The sequence below is a fragment of the Delphinapterus leucas genome, chromosome 18, assembly GCF_059928025.1.
Source record: "Delphinapterus leucas isolate spDelLeu-1000000601 "Yukka" chromosome 18, BTC_Dleu_Yukka2, whole genome shotgun sequence".
In the NCBI taxonomy this organism is placed as follows: domain Eukaryota; kingdom Metazoa; phylum Chordata; class Mammalia; order Artiodactyla; family Monodontidae; genus Delphinapterus; species Delphinapterus leucas.
This window is the reverse complement of record NC_143146.1, coordinates 63,892,615-63,917,340: the sequence shown is the minus strand read 5'-3', so window position 1 is coordinate 63,917,340 and position 24,726 is coordinate 63,892,615. Positions and strand designations below refer to the sequence as shown.

The 24,726-nt window shown below is 41.1% G+C and overlaps 1 protein-coding gene across 1 annotated transcript in view; it reads right to left on the bottom strand.

The window, feature by feature from the left end:
• Positions 1 to 19,287, bottom strand: part of MRPS31 (mitochondrial ribosomal protein S31) — a 28,797-nt gene extending 9,510 nt beyond the window's left edge. The window contains exons 1-6 of the mRNA XM_089899649.1: positions 19,090 to 19,287; positions 15,281 to 15,565; positions 9,966 to 10,124; positions 9,078 to 9,218; positions 5,999 to 6,078; positions 2,704 to 2,847 (exon numbers count right to left, since the gene is read on the bottom strand). Of these exons, the coding sequence (XP_089755775.1) occupies positions 2,704 to 2,847; positions 5,999 to 6,078; positions 9,078 to 9,218; positions 9,966 to 10,124; positions 15,281 to 15,565; positions 19,090 to 19,214 (934 nt within the window). The 5' untranslated portion in view covers positions 19,215 to 19,287. The remainder of the gene's footprint in view (positions 1 to 2,703; positions 2,848 to 5,998; positions 6,079 to 9,077; positions 9,219 to 9,965; positions 10,125 to 15,280; positions 15,566 to 19,089) is intronic.
• Between the last annotated feature and the right edge of the window lie 5,439 nt (positions 19,288 to 24,726).

Sequence of the window (24,726 nt, the reverse complement as noted above, 5' to 3'; positions counted from 1 at the left end):
AATGGATATTCAAGAGCAGGACCCTGTTAACTGGGTAGTGGTAAAAATGGGATTAAATTTAGATAAAGCCAAAGCTAAAACAGAAGTGATCTTATTATCAATCCAATATATAACAAAGACTACAAAATCTAACTGGGAATAATTCCATCTAACAGCTTTTATAAATCTCTAGGCTCGCAAAGCACATAGAAGGGACAAACCAGGTTTTAAAAACTGACAAAAAGCTACTTCAAACGGGAAAAACAATTTTTACATTTTAAGTGGCAAAACAAACAAGTGCAATTTTTTATATAACAGAAAAACACAACAATGGGAAGTAAATTTTAAACACAAGACATGCATTTTATCATTTTTGGTATTATGTTCCCAAACTGACATGGTGAGTCCCTAAATACACAACAAAACATCTTTTCCCAAAAACATCAAAGTAAATCTTCATGAAGCTAATTATTAGGAGAGAGAGCATGATGTTTTACTACTCTTAAAATTTAAGTATAAGAAATATAAAAGAATGTTACTGAACGGCTAAGGCTCCAGGTTCTAAGGCCGGTCCTCTTAAAGTATTCAGAAGACCCTAAGTGTGTACTGAGGGGAGTGATCAAGGTGAGAACGTTTCCACAGTTCCCTTCCTGTTCTTCGTTCAGATAACAATTGCCTTCAGGAGCTGGAAATGAGATACCTCCCTTTCCGACCCCAAAGCATCAATAATATGTACAGTGTATATGGACACTTGTCACATTTATCTCCCCAACCTGACCAGAAAACATGTTTTTTTTCCTTTTTCAGAAATTACACTTTCTCAGAAACGAGATCAAATCTGAGATAAATTCCTTTGGAGTTTGGACACTCAAGATTCTGATGAACTTAAATGTTTTTCTGCTGATGACAATGTACTGCCAATTCATGCTTTTCTATTATCCTATTTGGTGGTTCCTAGAAAATACACAGTATCCTCATGAATATTTTAAGATTTAAAGATGTTATAGTATAGAAGAGAAAAGTTATAATAGCAAATCCCCTCACAATATCGTTGTTGTAGAAACAGGGATGATGATGGTAACAATGCTTTACTTGTATAATGAGTTGTTTCTCAGAAGAATCCCATAAAATAATCCTATTATTATTCCCATCATTTTATAAGATGGAGGAAGTGAGGCTTGGAGAGATGAAGACTCACTCAGGAACTTGGTCTCTAACCACCACACTCACTGTCTCTCCTAAGTAAAGTCACATATTCTACCTCAATACTGGGTTTTAAAACCATATGTTGAACCATGAGGACCTGGAACACCCAACTTTCATCAAATATGGAACAAAGTCTTCCCTTAATATCATAGATTGTATTTTGTTAGTTTTTTTTGCTACTTTTAAAATTCTATCATCATACAGGAGGGGAAAAGAACTAACATTTATTCCTATGTATTATATGCCAAGAACTGTGCTGAGCAACTCAATATCTTATTTAATTCTTACATTCTTCCAGTGAGGTACCTTTAATTTTACACATGAGAAAACTAAGGCTCAGGAGGTTAAATAATTTCCTCAAAGGCAAATGGCTAATAACTGACATAGCTGGAATCTGAACTCAGGCTTACACAAATAAAAGTCCTTGGTTTTTTTTGTTTTTTTTTTACCTTATCCTGATACCTTCTAGAATGTAGAAGCCATAATACTTTTAAAAATATTTAAAGTATACTTTAAAAAATACACATTATTTAATAGATGAAATGCAAATTTCTATATTACTGAATATATCATACAAATATATAAAATATTAAGAATTTGCTAAAGGATTTGTAAGTCCCTAAAGTTTTCCTATACAAAAGATTACTTTATGAAAATATAAGACTATTTAAGCTACCACTCCACTTATTAATCCAAACAAATGAAAGGTTATCAAAAATGAAAATATTACAGTGCAGCATAATACTACAAAGGTTAAAATACAGACAACATTTTCCTAAGACTTCCTGAGGTGTTTGCTATTTCTATTTAATCTTACCATAAAAGTAAATGAATCCCTTCTAACTGAAAATACATCAATAAAAATTCAATGAAATGTTTAGCTGATGACATCACGGGCGCCATAAAAAATAAACAGCATAGCAATACTGTTTTCCTTTTGATTGAGGAAGATGTAACACCGCTAGAAAAATCTCCAGGAAAGTAGATAATGTTTTATTACTGGCTCAAAGCATCTAGGTATGCAGCCAAAGAATTTCAAAGCCTCCTAACCTATTTGTTTTGAGTGGCTTTGAATACAAGAAACTCGTGTCTCATTAATGCAACCGTTTTAAATAAAAGATACCAGCATAAAACTTGAAGGTTGTAATGTTCCCCAAAACTGAAGGATGATCTCATACCCAGTATTTAATGTATTAGAAGATTTACCAGGTACTCTCCTGCTTTTAGCAAGTAGAAAGCTGTCATCATCTGCAGTTCTCAACACTTCTATGTCACAGAAATTCATGATGCATTTCTGCCATATAATTTTACTTCTTTATTTTCCTTACCCAACAACTAGAATTCAGTGAAATCGTAGCATTCTTTTTAAAAAAACACTGTCAGATTTCTTTTAGGACATCACAAAGATGTTTACGCAAAGTTTTGAAATTCAGGTAAATGTCCAAAACCTACAACTGAACATCTGCCAGATTTAATCTCAATCATTGAGTTTTATAAACCTATGGCATTAAGACTTACCTGCTTCATTGTTAATTGGGAACTCCCACAATTTCCCCTCTTTTGTCAATTGGATCATCTCTTCAAAACCATTCTGAAAGGGTTGTTCATTGACTGCCGCTAACTGCTTAGCAAATTCTACATCCCAAAGAGAAGGTACTGCCTCTGTAGAATAAAAACATCCAAATTACGCACAATTCCATATAAATATCTTTCTTTTTAAAAATGTTATCATCAGGGCTTCTCTGGTGGCACAGTAGTTAAGAATCCGCCTGCCAATGCAGGGGACACGGGTTTGATCCCTGGTCCGGGAAGATCCCACATGCCACGGAGCAACTAAGCCCATGTGCCACAACTACTGAGCCTGCCCGCCACAACGCTACTGAAGCCCACATGCCTAGAGCCTATGCTCCACACCAAGGGAAGCCACCACAATGAGAAGCCTGCACACCACAATGAAGAGTAGCTCCCACTCGCCACAACTAGAGAAAGCCCATGCGCAGCAATGGAGACCCAACACAGCCAAAAATAAATAAATAAAATAAATTTATATTAAAAAAATGTTATCAGCTCTGAATTGGTAATATATTTTCAGATCTTGAACCTCATAATCAAACAGTATATAGGGACTTCCCTGGTGGCGCAGTGGTTAAGAATCCACCTGCCAATGAAGAGGGACATGGGTTCGATCCCTGGTCTGGGAAGACTCCACATGCCTCGGAGCAACTAAGCCCGTGCACCACAACTACTGAGCTTGCGCTCTAGATCCTATGAGCCACAACTACTGAGCCCACATGCTGCAACTACTGAAGCCCACGTGCCTAGAGCCTGTGCTCTGCAACAAGGGAGGCCACCGCAATGAGAAGCCTGTGCACCACAACGAAGAGTAGCCCCTGCTCACTGCAACTAGAGGAAGCCCGCGTGCAGCAACAAAGACCCAATGCACCCCAAAAAACCCACAAAAAACAAAAACAACAAAACAAAAACCAGTATATAATGAAAGGTCACTCTTTGATAGCTAAAATTGAAACAAAAATAATATATAAAGACTACAACCACAATAATTGCAAGCCTTACTTTTTGTTTTTACTATAATGCTAGGTAATCAACCGCTAGTCTCACTGCCCCCTCTATTGGAAAGGAAACAAGAAATGTCTATTCTGTTCACGGATCTTTTTATGACTGAATACTTTTTATACAACATGTGATTTAGATCTTTAAAGTCCAGTCTGTTTATCTTTATTTTTAGTCTGTTAAGTCACTAATGTACTACTAATAAAGACCAAATAAGTTAAATTAACATAATTACAATAACAATGACAATACTATTAATGCATACTGGGCACTTATTCTGTGCTAAATGCTTTTTATACATTAGTTCATTTAATCCTCACAACCAACTCTATGAGTAAGGTAATATAGTGTTAGCTTTTTACCACCATCATATCACATGTTTCAATCATTTACTTGTTTTGGAAATTTAAGACATCTTTAAAGAATGAGTCACATTCCCACCAAACATCACTGGTGGAAATGTAATGGTACAGCTGCCCTGTACTGAATAAAAGAGTTTGGCAGTTTCTTAAGAAGTTAAGAATATACTTATCGGGACTTCCCTGGTGGCACAGTGGTTAAGAATCCACCTACCAATGAAGGGGACACGGGTTTGAGCCCTGGTCCGGGAAGATCCCACATGCCGCGGAGCAACTAAGCCCATGCACCACAACTACTGAGCCTGCGCTCTAGAGTCCACGAGCCACAACTGCTGAGGCCACATGCCACAACTACTGAAGCACGCACACCTAGAACCCGTGCTCCGCAACAAGAGAAGCCACTGCAGTGAGAAGCCTGTGCACCACAATGAAGAGTAGCCACCGCTTGCTGCAACTAGAGAAACCCGCGCGCAGAAACAAAGACCCAAAGCAGCCAAAAATAAATAAATAAATTTACTTTTTAAAAAAGCAAGCTGGCTCCTTCAAGAACCCAAGCACCTCTTCTGGCTGTTCATTAGGTGAACCTTAGCAGCTGCCCTGACAAAAAATTCTCCTTTTGGGGCAAGCTTAAGAGTTGCCACTTCAGGAATTCCCTGGTGGTCCAGTGGTTAAGATTCACGGCAGTGGCCAGGGTTCAATCCCTGGTCCGGGAACTAAGATCCCCACAAGCTGGGCGGTGCGGCCCAAAAAAAAAAATAGTTGCCACTTCAACAGGGGAGAGGTGATCCATTCTCCACGCCTGTGCATTTTGCATTTCCTTTTCATCAATCATAGAAGACAGAATGCAGTTGTCACAGTACAAGAAGGGGGGGTTGTTCTCTTAGCTTCATCTTCAGCTTAAATGAACAGTGATTGAATTAATGCCTTTCCTCCATGGATATTTATTTTATAGCTCAATTAGTTTAAAAAAGGATTTCAGATAACGGATTCCTATTATTTGTAAGCCACTTGGCTAGAGGCTATTGGGTATACAAAAATCAATAAGACCCAGCCCCTAATATCAAGGAGTTTATTGAACAGTGGGAAAATCAGATGTTTTTATAAGTAACTGAAAGATTAAATGAGCCACTGGAAGATGGCCTAGAAACTTAAATATCAAAAATGAAATTATTTCTACCAAGGTCCAAAAAGTTAACTGATAATCCTTAGAAATGAAAGTCACTTATAAGCTAAGACCATTTGTATGGAGTTTCTTCATTTATTTTAAGTTATCAGTAAAACAAATTTAATGTCAAGCAAGAGGACACTTATTTCTCTTTTAATTAGGCTTAAAATGGTGACTGTGAAGGATTTGACTTCTTGCCGAAAGAAGAAAGGGGGAAGAACAGAGAACAAACACTAACTGTGTGTTAAGAAAAAAACACTACAAGTCTGCTAAATATATTCCCTGAATGCTCTCCTTCCCATCTCCTAAATAATCTCTAAATCACTTCAATAAATTAGCACCTATAAGTGCTATCTCCTCTTCTAGATAGTAAGCTGCCTTAGGGCAGACACCACAATTTATCTTTACATAATAGTGCAAAGGTGTGTTGCAAATAGAAGGTGATCATTAACGTTCTAACCCAAATTAGCAGCCAATCTATAGATCTGGATTCATGTGGCTGATGGTACTTACCTCCCATTGCCTCACGGGCTGCAGCATTTCAAGGGAGAAATCTGACCAACATTAACATGTCAACAACTACGTTAATAAGCAAGATCCAGGTCAATGACAGGATGGAATATTAAAATACCCAATGATTACGCAATCAAAACACGAAGGACATTTTCCAAAGATGGAATGTTTACACCTGAGAAATAGTGCTGTTTTCTTAACAAACCTGTTTCAGGTGCCTCTTCAGTAACTGCCTTAAGCTCAAAAATATTGAGCCTCTTCCCCTTGAATATATTTTTCCTAAAACTGAAAAAGAAAAAAAATATTTTAATGAATAGTTTATACACAGTCAACAAAAAATTGTTTATGAGAAGAAAATTTTATATGAAATATTCAACGTAAAAATTAAAAATAATTCTGCTGCCCCACACCAGACATTTTAACTAAATTGCCACGTCTTTAGGACTGATAACTAAAAACAGGAACAAGTTCACCTGAATTTCTGCATCATAATACAACAAAGAAGTTACAACAATTTAACTACCAAAATACCTAATTGAAAAGATCAGCTTAATTTGCCACAATTTTTATTTGATCCATTTCATATTAAGGTTTTAGAAAACCTGACATTGTGGAAAGCTATTAAAATATGCTAAGTTAGAAGTTGTTAAAGTCAACATTTGTCTTAGTTTAAGGGTAAAAAACACTGCCTGCTTAATTATAAATTATAATTATAAAAGATTGCACAGGGGCTTCCCTGGTGGCGCAGTGGTTGAGAGTCCGCCTGCCGATGCAGGGAACACGGGTTCGTGCCCCGGTCCGGGAAGATCCCACATGCCGCGGAGCAGCTGGGCCCGTGAGCCATGGCCACTAAGCCTGCGCGTCCGGAGCCTGTGCTCCGCAACGGGAGAGGCCACAACAGTGAGAGGCCATGGAAAGCCCTGGCAGGTGGATTCTTAACCACTGTGCCACCAGGGAAGCCCCACAGTTATTTTATAATAGAAAGCTGTCTGTATTTACATAAAGTTTCTGTTCTTTCTCTCTTTCAAGCCTATAAAGTGACAGTTGGGGAGGGGAACCAAATATTTAGCATGGTCTGACAAACACTAACTGAACTTCATAGCAGGAGGTGCTTACAGAATGTCTTCTGTGTGTTGTGTATTCCATGGGTTTTGTTCTATGTATATAATCTCAGGAACCTGAGTTAGCTCCTTCTGGGTGTTAGATTATTAATTTGTACAGGAAGATTGGAAAAGATGGTCAGCAGTTAACAAAGGAAGTTCAGGGGTTACAGTGACTTCAGAAGACTATTTGAATTACTAATTTAAAGTGATATTTATATCTATGACATTGAATAAAGTAGAATGTGTACTTGGAGTTTAACTTATTAAATATTGCCCTGGGACTTCCCTGGTGGCGCAGTGGTTAAGAATCCGCCTGCCAATGCAGGGGACATGGGTTCCATCCCTGGTCTGGGAAGGTCGCACATGCTGCAGAGCAGCTAAGCCCGTGCGCCACAACTACTGAGCCTGTGCTCTAGAGCCCACAAGCCACAACTACTGAGCCCGCGTGCCACAACTACTGAAGCCTATGCGCCTAGAGCCTGTGCTCTGCAACGAGAAGCCACCACAATGAGAAGCCCGCGCTCCACAACAAAGTTAGCCCCCGCTCGCCGCAACTAGAGAAAGCCCATGTGCAGCAATGAAGACCCAACGCAGCCAAAAATAAATAAATAAGACAGAAAAGGCATTAAATTTGTTAAAAAAACAAACCAAAAAATATTGTCCCAAAATATTTAACTTTAGTCTTCTTTAAATCAGTCTTCTTTGAAATGATGCCATGCAACTACATCAGAATGCTATATTATAGATTGATTTTTTTTTTTTTCGGTACGCGGGCCTCTTACCGTTGTGGCCTCTCCCGTTGCGGAGCACAGGCTCTGGACGCGCAGGCTCAGCGGCCACGGCTCACGGGCCCAGCCGCTCCGCGGCATGTGGGATCTTCCCGGACCGGGGCATGAACCCGTGTCCCCTGCATCGGTAGGCGTACTCTCAACCACTGCGCCACCAGGGAAGCCCTAGATTGATTTTTAATGATTCGAGCTGTCATCAAAAATTAGAAGGTGGTGAGGAAGAAGCTGAAAAAGTAGGGAGGGGGTTTATATGCATATAATGACCGCATTAAAAAGCGGCCTAGGACTTCCCTGGTGGCGCGGTGGTTAAGAATCCACCTCCAATGCAGGGGACATGGGTTTGAGCCCTGGTCAGGGAAGATCCCACATGCCGTGGAGCAACTAAGCCCGTGCGCCACAACTACTGAGCCCGCACTCTAGAGCCCGCAGGCCACAACTACTGAGCCCGTGCGCCACAACTACTGAGCCTGCGCTCTAGAGCCCGCAGGCCACAACTACTGAGCCCGTGCGCCACAACTACTGAGCCCGCGCTCTAGAGCCCGCAGGCCACAACTACTGAGCCCGTGTGCCACAACTACTAAGCCCGCGCTCTAGAGCCCACAGGCCACAACTACTGAGCCCGTGCGCCACAACTACTGAGCCCACGCTCTAGAGCCCGCAGGCCACAACTACTGAGCCCGTGTGCCACAACTACTGAAGCCCGCACACCTAGAGCCTGTGCTCTGCTACGAGAAGCCGTTGCAATGAGAAGCCCGTGCACCGCAACGAAGACTTGCCCCTGCTCACCACAACTAGAGAAAGCCCGTGTGCAGCAACAAAGACCCAACGCAGCCAAAAATAAATAAAATAAATAAATGTATAAAAACACAACCAAAAAACTATGTAAGGCATGGCTTAGCATCTTTAAGATCTGCAAATTACCGAATTCAGATTGCCACAAATAACCTACTACTTTAAGGTATTATAATGGATCTTCTTTCTTTTTCTGATGGTGGGTTATTTCTCTAAGGTATGAAGAAAGATGATTATATAGAGAGATAGAGAGAGTACATGAATCTACACTGTTAGGCACACATCAGAATGAAAAATAGTGTTTCTCGCAAAACATTCATTTGTTCAGAATTCAGTCAGCTCCACTTACTCTAAATCAGGAGACCTTTATTCACCGTGGGTAAATGTGAGGCAGGGCCCATTCTGATTTACGATATAGAAAAATGTAGGGCTGCGAAACCCAGTACATCTTTCCCTCTCTAGGAAATGGGACGTGGAGAGTAAGGAGACAGATATAAATGCATCCGTGACGCTCAGACACCCAACAGCAACAATATGCACAGCAACAAAGTAAATCTACAGTTCAACAAACAAAACCAGACTGACTGCAGAGCCTGAATACCTTCTTCTCAGATCAGCAGGCTTCGCTTGGCCAGCAAAATCGTCAGCCCCTTCATCAAACTGAATCTGATGCACTGGTCCTGTGCTAACTCTCGCTGTGGCAGACCTGGCAACTTTCATATCTGATATGATGTCAGTGAAACTGAAACAAGAAAAAGGTCAAGTGTGTTAGAAATTTTAGCTACAGAAGAGTAATAAACTTTCTTAAACATGAGATTCATATCACTTAATTCTTACTTCACTTCTATGCACTAATACTGAACAAAAAATCATGTTTAAAGAAAAAATTATATGTTGCCTATTAATACCACAGACCACTAAGATTGATGTGGCTTTCTCTCTTTTAAAGATGTTCTTCAGAAGTGTTCATTTAAAGCATAATTAAAAGTGTCCCTCATGAAATCTGTCAAACACCCAGACAAGTAGATATCAATATCTGTATACCTAGCACCTAGATTAAAAACCTATATTAAAGTTGAGATTTAGCCATATTTATTTATTGCCTTGCATTTGTTCAAAGACAAATAAAATGCATGATCATATTGTGCATAAAACCAGCATATTATTTAACTAAAAGAAAAACTTCTCAGAGAAATTGTCTTACTCTATTATTTATTTCTTTATTTTAAATAACATTACTGAATTTACCACTTCTTTTTCAGGGACAAGAAATTATGTAACTTCTCAAAAGAAGTTTAATCATTCAATTGGTCTTTTAAAACTGAAATCTTATTTAACACACGAGTTTTAAAAGAAATCAAACTGCTAATACTTATGAGGCATATTTTATATATAAATGAATATATTATGTAATGTAGCTCATCACTCACATGGAGCCAGCCTATTTTGACATATCAGCATCACTGACACAGCTATTGGATTCACCAACCTAACTTTAGGTCTCTCTCCATCCTTCTGTGCCCTCGAGGCTTCCTCGTGCTGCTGGAGCTGCTTCAGCAGCTCCGACTTGGTCATCTGCTTGTCAAAAGGGAGAGAGTCTGCAACCGCGGAGGCAGCCGCCACCAACTCCGGGCTCAGGGACTCACTTCTGAAAGAGAACATGAAAGACAAATGAGAGAAAAGAGGCATTACTTCAGTGGAAAGTAAAATGATTTCTTGGGAGAAAACTTTTTGTCCTTCAAAAAGTATCATTCAATTAAATTTCTGACAAAATCAAGAATTCTTAACACAGCATTGTAAATCAACTATACTTCACTAAAATTTTTTTTAAAAAAAGAATTCTTAAATACTAGGTGTCGGTTTTATATAAATGTTACAATATTGAAAGTTAAAGTTAATGGATCCTTAATGAAGCACAATACTAACCCAGAGCAACAGATTAAGGTGGAGGAAGGAGGGATCAGCCTCGAAAGTGATAAATTAGTGGATTTTTAAGTTAGATGCCGTTTTATTTCGAAAACAATACAGGCTGCAAGCAAATATAAAAGTGGTTAAACCTGTTTATACAAGCTTTAATGGTAATATCCTCAAATTGGAAACAACCCAAAGGTCTATCATCAGAACAGATAAACAGTGATCTATCCATGCAATGGAACAGTACTCCACTCACTCCACAACATGTATGAAACTGAATGAAAGAAGCTGGATTAGAAAAAGTATATATGGTATGATTCCACTTATATCGAGTTCTAGAAGAGGCCAAACTAAGGCGAAAAAAAATCAGAACAGTGGCTGCCTCAGGACAGAAGGTTACTGATGGGGAAGGTGAAGATGGGAAATGCTCTGCATCTTGGAAAGTATGTGGGTTACATGGGCACATCAATTTGCCAAACTCCTACAGCTAAGATTTGTACACTTTAATGTATATAAATTTTACCTGGAAAAAAGAAAAACAAAATCACCACGTGGGAGATGGAAAGTGGGTGAAGGTATAGATGACAAGAATGGCAAGATTTGATAATTATCAAAACATCATATGATTTTGTTTACTTTATGTTTTAAACTTTCCATAAGCTAAAAAAAAAAAAAAAGCTGTTCTTCAGTAAATTAGGGTAAGTTAGGAGAAAAATATGCCAGATATAAAAAGTTTTTTACATCACTGAAAATTGCCACCTCAATGAGTGGGATCCGAATTACTGTTTTACTGCACCTGGCTTTCTACCTTAGGAAATGATGTCTAACTTGCAAATCAAAGTGCCCACATCCCTGAAGCTGGGCCTCAAAGAGACTGTCAGAGCCTGGAAACGCTCAAGGATGCTGAGGGTGAGGGCTGTAGGAAAATCAATGTTACTGGAAGCTGGAGGAAAGGGGACCTTAATGAATAGGTAGCTGAAATCAGAGCAGGTAGTTGCTTGGTTAAGAGAATGTTACTTAAAGGAGGAGCTAGAACTATGGTTATCACTGCACCCACCAGGGGTCTTGTAAGGTTTCACAATACATGCAGACTCACAAGACTACCACTGACGTGCCTGGCCCGGACTACTCAGAAAGGTAAAGGGCAGAGCCACAGCAGGCTGGCAGGGCAGCCTCAGGTGTCCCTCTCGGGGAGCCCCTGCAGCACTCGCGGGTGACACGTCACACAGCCATCCAGGAGTTAGGATAGGAGACCCACATCGCACAGGCGCAGGAGGAGCTTAGTGCCCCACAGGAACCAGTATCTCTTGTAACAAGGCCACAGGCAGAGTATCTGTGGTCCCTACAAAGGACATGCAGTTACAAGAGTAACTGTGCTCGAGGAAGCCCTAAGTACACTGAACCATACGGTACCTATAGTTCGCCCAATCCAGATGCAATCAGTTATTCAGGGGGTCAATTTTATCATGATAATGTTGCCTTCGATACAGCTGACAACTACAGTAATCAGGTTAACAGCTGTGGCAGGTATTTTCATAAAACAGAGACAGCAGTGTTTCGGGTCCCACAAGCTCTTCCAAAACCTTGCTACAAGCCCATCTAGAGAGGCAATTTCCCCTCCCCCTGAAACCAGGGGAGACTTCGTGACTGCCTCAAGGAACAGAATGAGAGAGAAATGATGCCCTGTGACTTGTGAGGCTAGGCCACATAATGTGACACGACTTTTGTTGGGATCTCTCTTGAGACGTGTGTCCATGGACCCCAGCTCTCAGGTTGTGAAGAAGCCCAGGCCACTTGGAGAGGCCCTGGGTAAGTGTTCTGGCCAAGAGCCCCAAATACGGTCTCAGCCAATAGCCAGCATCAAGCACTGGAATGTACTGTACGTGGGCAAGCTTTCAGAGAACTCCAGATGCCAGCTTTGAAGCTGCCCTTGCTGACGCTGAGTGGAGCAGACACAACTACGTGCAGCTCTTTGCCCAGACTGCAGAGAGATGCTGCCCCTAAGCCTTGGGATGGTTTGTTATGCAGCGACAGATAACTGGAACAGATTCTGGAGCCTGGAGCGTGGGTGCTGCTGTTATAAAACAAAAACAAAAAAACCTAAAATGTATGGGAGAGTTTTGGGTACTGGCAGAGGGGGGAAACCGGAGAGATCCTGAGGCAAGTGTTAGAGAAAGCTTCGGGCCTCAAAGAGACTGTTAGAGCCTGGCGGCCGCGTGAGGACTATAGGAAAATCAACATTACTGGAAGCTGGAGGAAAGGGGGCCTTTGTTTAGCGACATTATTGCTTGAAGTAATATGGCAAATGAGAGAGATGCTCAGTGAACTGGACGACCTAGCAAGGAGCCTTCCAGACAGAATACTGAAGGTGCCTCCTGCCTTCTTAGTGGCCAATGGTAAAATGTGAGAGGAGAGAGAAGAACTGTCCCACATAAAGGAGCCAAGACCTGCTGGGATCAAAAGAAAACATTTCTCATTCTTAGCCCCTCCAGATAGCAAATGATGCTAAAATTTAGAAATGGCTTCTGTACAGAGATCAAATCCAGGGCAGCATTAGGAAAACGGTCTAAAGATAAAGCCATGGGCATGACTGTAAAACCCTCTGTTAAGATCTTAGAAAGATTTAAGATGGTGCCTTAGAGTGCCCTTCAGACAACAAGAATTCTAGGAAACTTAAAGGTGTGGTCCCAGGGCCTCTCACAGGGAGCTCAATGTAGACCAGGACCCTGGTTCCCAAACCGTGCCCTAAGGCACCCTGGAGTACCATAGGGAAATATCAGCCACGTCTGTCAGTGACTGTGTGAACTACTAACTCAAGGTAGTTCACAGTTTTAACGTTAGACTACCGCATTCCTTTCAATGCCACCATATCTTTGTGAAGATGGTTCTCCAGCAGTTGCTGTGATGAAAAAGCAAGAACCCTTCAAAAATCAATATGGAACAGGAATGAGAGTGGCGGTGTCCAGTCTGACTCCAAGGCTAGGTCATAAAACGATACAAATTCCTAGGGGCTCGTTTTCTCTTGGGACACTCACCCTTGGAACCCAGCCACCATGCAGTGAGGAAGCCCAGGCCACATATAGGTGGCTCTGTAACAGTCCTGGCTAAGGTGTCAGCTAACAGCCAGCATCAACTGTCAGACCTGAGTGAGCAAACCCACAGATGATTCCAGCTCCCAAACTTCCAAGTCTTCCAGCTGAGGCCCCAGACATCACGGAGCAGAGGTGAGCCTTCTCTACTGTACTCCGTCCAAACTGCTGACCCACAGAATCCATGAGCATGAAAGAAGGCCGTTTTATGCTGCTGAATTTGGGGGCAATTGTTATGCATCCATGGTAACTGTATCAACATTGGGGAGGGTGTTCGACATATAATACAAGTAAGCGAGCTAAAAGCGGGCCATGCGCGGGGCAATGATGACAGTACATCATGAATCAAAGACGACGGCTAACCAAGTTCTCTGCATCTGGGATTCCTTTAAAAAAAAAAGCGGACTGGAGGGGGGTGGGAATCATTAAAAGATACATTTTAAAAAACTCAAAATAAATGTATCTCATTCACCAATCTTTTGATACAGGATCAAAGCCTCTTCTTTGAACACAGGACCACTGACAGAAGTTCCAAGGTATTGATACATCTCTTACATGTATACTACACCCATAGTACATCCTCCAATATCGCCAATTGGTTTCTTTAAAGTGGAAACATGGAGCAAGAACTTAAAACGCTTACAAAGCAGTCTGAGTGCAGAATTTTCCTGGACTTTTATGCTTGTCTCCTTCATACCTAATTGGAAAGCAACTTTAAAAATTACCTTTACTGAGGCTTTGCAAAGCAATCAACTCATTTTAACCATTTCATTAATAGTTACTTAAATTGTATAATTATAATAAAAAGCAAAATGAATCATAAACAGGTCTGGAAGCTGGGAAAAAACCCTTACTCTTCATAAGTAATTATAAATGTGTGTCGGAGTATTACCTAATTACGTATGTATATATTTTTTATTTGTTTTATATTGTTTCTAAAAAGGAGGAGGAGAAGGTACTTAACATGGGCGTTTCCTGTTTGAATTGCTTACTCTCTACCACTCAATTATGCTTTCCAGTGGTAGTTTAGATACAATATGATACAATGTAGAAACTAAGCAGTTCTGTTAAAATGTTAAGTCATTCTGGGAATAGAAACCTACACTATCTGTTTATTCTGCTAAGAGAAGTCAGAGATGGGGATCTTAAAGCCACATTTCTTATTACTTGAATTGACTATGTCACATTATATATAACTAAAACGAAATACTGCCATTTAAACTACAACACAATGCTAAAATATCACCAATTGCACGTAGAATCAGTAAAATATTATACTCTTTTGACAAGCACAAGTAATTACAATACTTTGAGGAAACCAGGTAAGCTGAGAGCCCTGATAATTACTGGTCAAAGGAAGTAATATAAAACAGCTGTAATTAACATGACAAAATTCTATCCTAGATGGATTTTTTAAAATGAAATTTCAAATAAAGAAGTCCTTCAGGGACACAAAGCAACCTTCAAATCAGGATGTAAATAATTTGTTAATTAACAGCTTAAAGAAGCAATTAAATGCAGTTAATAAGTGATGAATATGTAAGAGAATGTGGAATTCTCAATTAGATCACTAATCTTTCCCTCTCTCTAGACTCCATACAGATATCCACTTATTTAAATATAGAATAACAGTATTTCTCATTTAATTATTAGTCTCTGTGTTTACAAACTAATATTTAGTCTTCATTAACTCTGTATCTCCAATGTACTCTAATTAAAAAAATTTTTCTTCTAAAAGAAAAAGACTGGAGTTTCAAAAATTACTTTCAAAGAAAAACATTCAAATTGCAATTCAATTTACCTCTTTTGGGGGGCATCTTCTGGAGCACTCTGAAGTCTGACAGTTGAAGCCTCCAAACTTTTAAGTTGTCTTCTGTTGGGTGGCTTTGTTGTTTGTACATTTACTGCGCTTAATTCAACTTTCATTCCCTTAAGAATATTTACCAAGTCTTTTTTCGTATTCTCCTTTACACTGTGTTGGCTCTCTGTCTCCTTGGAAATCTCACGGGTTGGAACAGACTGATCATCTTTCTTGCTATAGATCACGCTGTTAGTGCCAAAATATCTTTGGATATTATTTTTTGTCCTGAAAAGATTAAAGAAAACAAAAAAAAAACACTGCAAAATAATAACAGGGCTCAAAGTTTTTCAATTAAACCCTTCCCTTTTGCTTATTACTGTTATCAGCAACTGTAAGGACAGCAATTTAACATTTACTGAACATATACTATGTGCCTAGTCTTGTGCAACATTTTATGTACATTTTCTCATACCCACATCAACTCCAAAAGGTAGGTATTATCCCCATTTTGCAGATAAGGAAACTGGAAACCAGAGGAGTAACTTAGCCAAGGTCATGTAGCTCGGAGCTCACTAAGGCCTAAGACCCGCTGGTGAGCACAAATGAGTTACAGGTGTGCTGAGATACTGACCACCTGGTCCTTGAAGTGGCTGGGTGAGGAGCAGGGCCGCTGGTGCACCTGTCTGTTGCTGCCTCCCATTTATCTCAAGGTCTGGTACAAATATCATTGTCTATGTTCCATGACATTAAAAAAGTTGTGAAACACTGACATGGTTAATAAATTTCAACGTATTATTCTCAAACCCCAAACTGACAGACTGCCAAGTCCTTGCTCTTAACATGATATAAGACCTCTATAAAACGTCACAATTAAACAATATGAAAATAAAGAAATTTCTATCAGTAAAAAAAAGGTTACTTTCTTCAAACAAATTCCTGGGTGTGATTCTAATCTATTCAACTTTCTCATTGAGCTCCATGCCATTTAACTGATCACTATCTGTAAACTAACTGGAACGGGAAAAAAGAACATTCAGTGGCTAGAGTTGTCATTCTGCTTTCTTCTTTACATTTATTTGTGAAAAAGAACAACACAAACAACCACATCTATTTCAAACTCATGCAAAAAAAGACTTCCCAATTCTAAGGAACCCAAATATCTAACTTTATTTTGTGGCATTAAGAACCTTTTGATAGTTAATGTTGAAGAACTTTAAAAACTAATGAATGTGTTAGTTTCAGTAAGAGGGTATAAAGTACAAAAAGTCATTTATTAAATATAATGAATATCTACTCTGTGCTGGGCACTATACTAGGCATTGATGATGCCTTAGTAAATAAAAATTTCATGGTGCCTATTTCATGAAGCTAACAGGCTAGAGCACTGTTTCTCAAACTTTAATACGCATAATAACTACCTAAAGGACTTGCTGAAACACAGATTCTTTGGTTCCACCAAGGAATTCTGATTCAGCAGCTTTGGGGAGGAACTCAGAGGAACTCATTTCTAACAAGTTCCCAAGTAATGCTGATGCTGCCCAACAGAGGCCCACATCTGAGTAGCCATGTTACACATGCCATTTAATCCTTACCCTCTTACAGAACAGGTTTTATTATTCCCATATTATAGAAGAAACTGCTGCTCAAAAAGGTTAAATTAGTGGTTCTTAACCTTTAGAGGTTATATGAATCACCTGGGGAGCTTATTTAAAACATGGATTCCTGAGATTCTCAGTTGGTAAGTTTGGAATCAGGCCCAAAGATCTGAATTTAATCAGGACCTCAGGTGATTCTGGTGCAACTGATCTCAAGAACCTGCATCAGACCCTGGGTTAAATAGTATCTCAAGTTCTCAAAGCTAGTAGGTGGTAGTGCCAGATGAGGGAGCCTTTAATGAAAAGAGAAATGGCTATTTCCAAAAAGGCTGAAACAAACTATTTGATCTGCTCATAAAAATGTCAGAGGCTAACACATCAGACACTTAAAAATCAGAATGAAAACCAACTGCTTAACCAATATCCTTATAATCAGTACACAGGGGACTTCCCTGGTGGCACAGTGGTTAAGAATCCGCCTGCCAATGCAGGGGACACGGGTTCGAGCCCTGGTCCGGGAAGATCCCACATGCCGCAGAGCAACTAAGCTCATGCACCACAACTACTGAACCTGTGCTCTAAAGCCTGCGTGCCACAACTACTGAGCCCGTGAGCCACAACTACTGAAGCCCGTGCACCACAACAAGAGAAGCCCCGGCAATGAGAAGTCTGTGCACCGCAACGAAGAGTAGCCCCCGCTCGCTGCAACCAGAGAAAGCCTGCGTGTAGCAACAAAGCCATAAATAACGCAGCCATAAATAAATAAATTTATTAAAAACAAATCAGTACACGGACACATTATAATATTCAATATGTGGTACCATTGAATTTAGGAAAATGCTCTATTATTTTACATGTGAAAGTTAAATTAATACTAAAGGTATTATAACAGAAAGGTGGCAATCAGGAGAAAGAATCTCACATATAACCCGTACTTCAACGTTTCCTTCCAAGGCTGCTCTAGTACTACAGAAAGTAACCTATATTTATACCAGGAAAATCATGTATAAGGAAGTAACTCCATAACACTAAAATAATAAAACTCTAGCCCTAACCTCCCACCTGGGCTTGTTACCACTGACAGCATCTCATCAGCACTTCAAATGCAGCCCATCCAAGACCACATTCAAGAGCTTGCCTCTCAGACTGACTTTCCATTTTTCACTCTTCTGTACTGAAGGGGCCTCTTACCATAAATAGCTATTTTTGTATTCTAAAAATTATGACGTATTTTAAAAGCCTTCTCAAAGCTGGTCCTCATTCTTCTGTTAACATTAATGGTACCCTAATCCTCCCAAGCAGCCCGCTGAAATCTTTGCTCTGACTGCCCTACCCTTGCCTCATCATATATCACATCCTAGCAATTTCACCTGTGAATTCTTTTCCATCCAGCTACTTCTTCCCATCCCCACTGCTCCTAACCTGCTTCAGGGCTGTACTTAACCCAAAGGGCCCCCAACTGATCTGCATGGAATATATATGCAGGAGCATTAAGTTTTCATAATCATGAGAGTTCTCAGAGAATAAATACCAACACCAAGTATGCTGCAAATCTTCTTCTTGCCTGACTAACTCCAACCCTTGGGCCCCCTTTAGGTTTTATCAAGCTTCTTTTCCCGAAAGGATACTCTGAACCTCTCCTGCAATGGTCAGGCGTCTCGATTTGCTCACCCAGCAATTACCAGTTCAATGAATTCTGTGGTACTCTGCGCTACCTACACTATCTCAGCGATTACTCCACTATACTTGAATTGCCTATGTGGTGGAACTCTTAAGCTCGGCGATGGCAGGACTGTGTTACTCGGGGCTTAACCCCAGCGCTGGCACACGGTAAGCGTTTTCAATAATGAAGGTAAAAAATGAAACCATCACAGACTTGGGAGACAAAAAATTTTAAAAGAATTAAAAAATAAAACAAAACAACTTCGCTTTCTGGAACCTGGATAAAATGAGGGGAGAAGTGGCAAGAGAGATGAGGCACGGTATGTAGCAGAAAGAGCACAGGGCAGCGGACCAGGCCTGTCACCATGACCTTGGGCAAGTCATATTATCTTTCTGGGATTTCCCTTTGCTCAGATTTAAAGCGACGGCTTCTAAGATCCCGCGGATCATAACACGGACTCCAGGAAGCCGGAGAAAGAGAACTGAATGTGCAGGAGCGGGGACAGGGGTTGCCTGAAGACCTGCCGGGCCAACAGCGCTGCAACGCGGTACCTGACAGTTCCATGCGGAGAAGCGAGTAGCACGACGGCGGCCGCCGATACCTCTGGGCCTCCGGAGCACAAAGGGAGGCGGGAAAGGGGGCGAAGAGGGAGGAGAACCGAGACCCTCGGAAACATCGCGGAGAAACAAACAGAACTGGGCACACAGGGGCGACGACGCGTCCTCTGACAAACACGCCCCCCCGCTCCCGCTTCCGTTCCCCAACCCGACGCGCTCCTCTCGTTCGTGTGCCGGCTGACAACAGGGGCTGCTAACTGTGTTCCGGGCCGTCCGCGGCCGAGCCCGCTGTCTCCAGGCGACTCCTCCCCCCCTCCGCGATTCTGGCCCCATCCCAGAGGTGGAGTCAACTGAGGTCAGCAAGGGGGTGGCGCTGGGGACGCGGCCCTGACCCGAGAGCTGAGAGTGGAGGGAGCGATCGACTGTGCAAAATACTGCTGATGGGGCCAGTAAGATGAGGCGCAGAACGGCGCCTGCTGTGCGGCGTTAGGGGGAGAGGATCCACAGCGTTCATCATATTCTCGAAATGATCCATGGCCACCAAGGAGGTTAAAAAACAAAATTAACATGGGACATGCTGTCCGATAAATTGGTATTTCTTTTCAGTCTGTTTTTGACGGAGAGTCAAAACATGAGACATATATGTTTCATTGATCTAAAATGGCCTTAGAAATTAAAAAAAAAAATGCAAGAGAAAGACCTGGCTTTCTCCTGTCCCGTATGAAGGCAGTGAACAGTGGCCCAGGAGAGATGAGGGATTCTCAGATCTGGAAGGGCATGAGCGTACACACCCGGGTGAAAAATGCCGGCTAGTAGGTCACATGCCAACCTCTAGCTTAGAATTCCATACTGTCGGTTGAATATTGGCATCAACATTTTCCCTGACGCTTCAAAAAAGAATCAAGATTGGTGGAGAATTTTTTTAAATAAATTTATTTATTTTATTTATTTATGTTTGGCTGCGTTGGGTCTTCATTGCTGCGCGTCGGGCGTTGCCGTGCTGGGGCTTCTCATTGAGGTGGCTTCACTTGTTGCGGAGCACGGGCTTCAGTAACTGTGGCTCTCGGGCTCTACAGCGCAGGCTCAGTAGTTGTGGCTCGCAGGCTCTACAGCGCAGGCTCAGTAGTTGTGGCGCAAGGGCTTCGTTGCTCCGCGGCATGTGGGATCTTCCCAGACCAGGGCTCAAACTCGTGTCCCCTGCACTGGCAGGTGGATTCTTAACCACTGCGCCACCAGAGAAGCCCTGGTGGGGAATTTTTTGTGATGCTGAAAACACAGGCTACGTTGAACAGATCTTGCTAAGATCCACTAGCCCTGGCAGAACTTTTGTGACAATGCTAAACACAGTACACTCAAGGGTGCTTTCCTTTTTTTTTTTTTTTTTTCTGTCTACAAGAAATGCACTCTGTTTGGGGGTGGGGGGGTGTTTGTTTTTCCTCCAGTTTTGTTGAGATATAATTGACAACCAGCACTGTGTAAGTTTAAGGTGTGCAGCATCATGATTTGACTTGCATACATCATGAAATGATTACCACAATATGGATAATTAATAGAGTAGTTCTAACTGGCCACAAATTAAACCACAAGAGAACTTCAATACATTCTGAGAAAAATAAGAATAGATCTGCCCTTTGAAAAACCATAACTTGTGCAATTGTCCAGAGCAATCATTTATGAAAGTGACAAAAACATAGCCTAAAAGAGAATGTTTTTCGTCCTCCTTCTCTTCTGGCGCTGATTCACCAGTCCTTTTCTTCCCAGTGCCCCCTTGAAGTGCACTTTCTAGAGCAATGTGCCTTGGGCAAGGGGCAGCAAATCAACTGAAATAGGTCCTGACATACATCAGTGACTTTGGCCTAAATGTCTCATGAAATTCTACACTAACTGACTCGATAAGCCTGCCATGAAAATGAAAAGAACAAAATCATTCTATATCCCAGTTATCGATTGCTACATAACAGACCACCCCAAAACTCAATTAAATGGCTTAAAACAACAATTTATTACCTCTCATGGCTCTCCGGTTGACTGGGCTCAGCTGGGTGGTTCCTGCTTGGGGTCTCTCACGTGGTTGCAGTCAGATAGCAGCTAGCTGGACGTCCAACATGCCTTTTTCATTCACATATTTGATGGCTTAGCTGGAATGGCTGGAAGAAATGGGCTGGCTGGGCAACTCTCTCTCTCTCTCTCTCTCTCTCTCTCTCTCCCTCTTTCCACGTGGCCTCTGAGAGATAGCAGAATATGCCAGCACAAAATATGCCCCTTTGGTATAAAGATTATTTTGAGCTGTAAGCATTTGAGAAGAAGCAAACACACAAAAAACCTCTCTGCCTTCCCTCTGTTTGCCCAAAAGCAGGACATAAATTTGTAGAGATGTCCCCACCCTCCTCTACCAGAAAGAACAAAAATTAATCACTGAAAACAACCCTAGACACTTGTCAGCCCAGAGACGACACTAAAGGAATCCACATAACCCACTTTACTCACTAACCTCTAACTTCTGTTAGTTCCCCCATATATTTGCCTTCTCACAATCTACTGCCCCAGAAACTCAAAGTCTTTCGCTTTGGTTTCACCAGTCTCTAAAAATGTACTGCTTTTTTGTTAAGATGCTCTATAACCCTGAGTTACAACCACTCATTTGAGTTACTCACCTCTGAGTGCTCCCATGTGTATGCATGATGCATGTGTTAATAAACTGCTATTTGTTTTTCTCTTGTTAACCTCTCTTTTGTCAGTGTAATTTACAGAGACCCAGCCTATGAACCTACAATGGGTAAATGGAAAAGAGATCCTTTTCCTTCCCTTCACCTCTCTACATGGCTAGCTTGGGCTTCCTCACAGCATGGCACCTTAGGGTATTTGAATTTCTTACACGGAAGCTGGCTTGCCTTGCCGTGAGGTTTCCACAGATGCAGGCTAAAGCTGCACAGCTTTTTATGACCTAGCATTGGAAGTCACATAACATCACTTCTATGACATTCTATTGGTAAAAAAATGAGTCACAGGGCCAGCCCAGATTCTAAGGGAGGGAACTATATTTCCTTTCAGATTCTAGGAGTAGGGACTCCCCTGGTGGTCCAGTGGTAAAGAATCCGCCTTACAATGCAGGGGACTTGGGTTCCATCTCTGGTCAGTGAACTAAGATCCCACATGCCGCGGGGCCACAAGTACTGAGCTCGTGCACCTCACCTAGAGCCCGCGTGCCGCAAGCTACAGAGCCCACGCGCTCTGGACCCCGCGTGCCACGACTAGAGAAGAGAAAAACCGCACACCACAACTAGAGAGAAGCCCGCACACCGCAACAAAGATCCCACGCGCCTCAACGAAGATTGCACATGCCGCAACTAAGACCCGACGCAGCCATAAATAAATAAATAATAAATAAATCTTTAAAAAACCCCACAAATTCCAGGAGGAGTGGCTCATTGGGACCATCTTTGGAGACTTGCTACCATCACATCTTTTTCTTTTTTTTAATGTTCCTAGCAGCATTGTTCTTAATAGCCCAAACTGGAAACAACCCAAAAGTCCACCAACAGTAGAATGGATAAATAAAATGTGGTATACACAATAGAGTATTATATAGCAATGAGAATAAGTAAACTGCAATTATACACAGTAACATAAATCATTACAGTAAATGAAAAAAAGCAAGCCACTAAAATTCCTATAGCATGATTACACTTACATAAAAGTCAAAAACAGGTAAGATCAAATAATACTGTTTAGATGTGCACACGTAGTGGTAAAATTCTAAAGAAAAAGGAAACGAATTGGGGAGTTGGAGAGGTTATAAATGGGGTGGGACACACAGGAGAGCGGGTAATGTTCTTTTTCTTGAGCTGGTGCTGACTGCATGGTTTTGTGTTTATAGTAATTATCTAAACCATAATTTCCGCTTCATGGACTCTCCTGGTCACATGTTATGTTTCATAATGAAAACAATATTTAAAAAGAAGAGGAGCAAGGAGTAATAGGAAGAGGGAAGAAGAGAAGGAAGAAGAAGGAGAAGAAGGAGGTGGAAGTAGAGGTGGAGGTGAAAGAGGAGAAGGAGGTCTACCACCACATCTTGGCAAACTTTTAATTAAGCCCATTCACTTTATCAGTCTATTCTGCTGGGGTTCTTTTTTTCCATTTCCAACCATCTTGATGGTCTTTTAAGAAGTTCATATTTTGATTTATATAAAATTTTGCACCCTCCCAGCACATAGATGTGTTCGCCAGCTCCAAAGCTCCTGCAGAAGACAATTTTGGTTGATTATTATTAAAAAATTATCTAAATATTCAAGAAGGCTAAATCATCAAGAAGGCTAGTAAACACTGTCCTTTATAAGAATGTCTTATGACTTCAAATGGGGCACACCTGGAGAGCACCAAAGCAATTGTTTTTCAGCAATTACTACTTCTGGACCGAACAGTGAACTTTCATCAGTCAACCCTTATCAGATAGTCCAGGGAGAATATATTGCTGTTGTTTTTAAGAACTGTAATATATTTCTACATGCAGGTGCTAAAGAAAATGAAATGAAAGAACTTTTTTAAATCAGGAGAATATTGATTCCAGTCAATTCATGGTGCGGCAGACCTCTGGAATCTATGATTCAAAGGCGGAAGTCTAAGTAACAGGAATATTGATATTGCATCAATTGTGTTATAAAGCGATGTGTGCACGTAGCATTCGATATTGACAAGAGTTTTTCAAATGTTCTGATGATAGTACATCCTTGGGTGAGGCGAGCCTGAGAGTTTAGGGGGGGTCATATCCTGACACATAGATAGGCATCCTTGGCTCTCTGCAGCACGACGGGCAGACAGGAAAAACCACCTCTGAGAATTAGACCTGCCCTTGGGTGTCACCAGATACAAAGGGAAAGGGTTGGGCCAGCTGCCAGAGTACAGTGGTTGAAGCCTGTGCTGATAGCCACCTAGAGTCCAGTGTGATAGTTATACTTATTGCCATGTAACACACACACACACACACTCCACTCAAATGATATATAGCACTCTAATTCCAAAGCACTCCATGAATAAAACGATCGTTTGAAATTTGTTAGCTAATGGGTTAGAAGTGGGATTCAATAACTGGTGGTTCACTAAACTGTAATGCATAGTGTTAATAATTAATAGAAATATTGAAAACAGGCTAAGTTATGCAATATTACAAAAGAGCAACTAAGATATTAAAATAGCAGTTTAGCTTAATGGTACAAGCAATTTCACTTCATCTTCATGAACTTCCTTCCCATACTATCTAATCTACCCCAGATTCATCTCCTACATTATTTAATTACTATGCTAGGGACTTCCCTGGTGGTCCAGTGGTCCAGTGGACTCCGCACTTCCACTGCAGGGGGCCCGGGTTCGATCCCTGGTAGGGGAAATAAGATCCCATAAGCCAGAAAACACGGCAAAAAGAAAAGTTTTAAACAAAAATTACTCTGCTAATTCTATGAAACACCCTACATCTGAGTAAATAATACATCTGGGAAATATCTAAATGAATAACACACCTAGAAAGATACAGGAAAAGTTAGAAATATCCTGGTAATCTGACATTTGCTGCCAATCTGCTCATGCTAGGGGACCACAATAGGACAAATAGAGAGGCCACTTCTCCCCAGTGCCAGG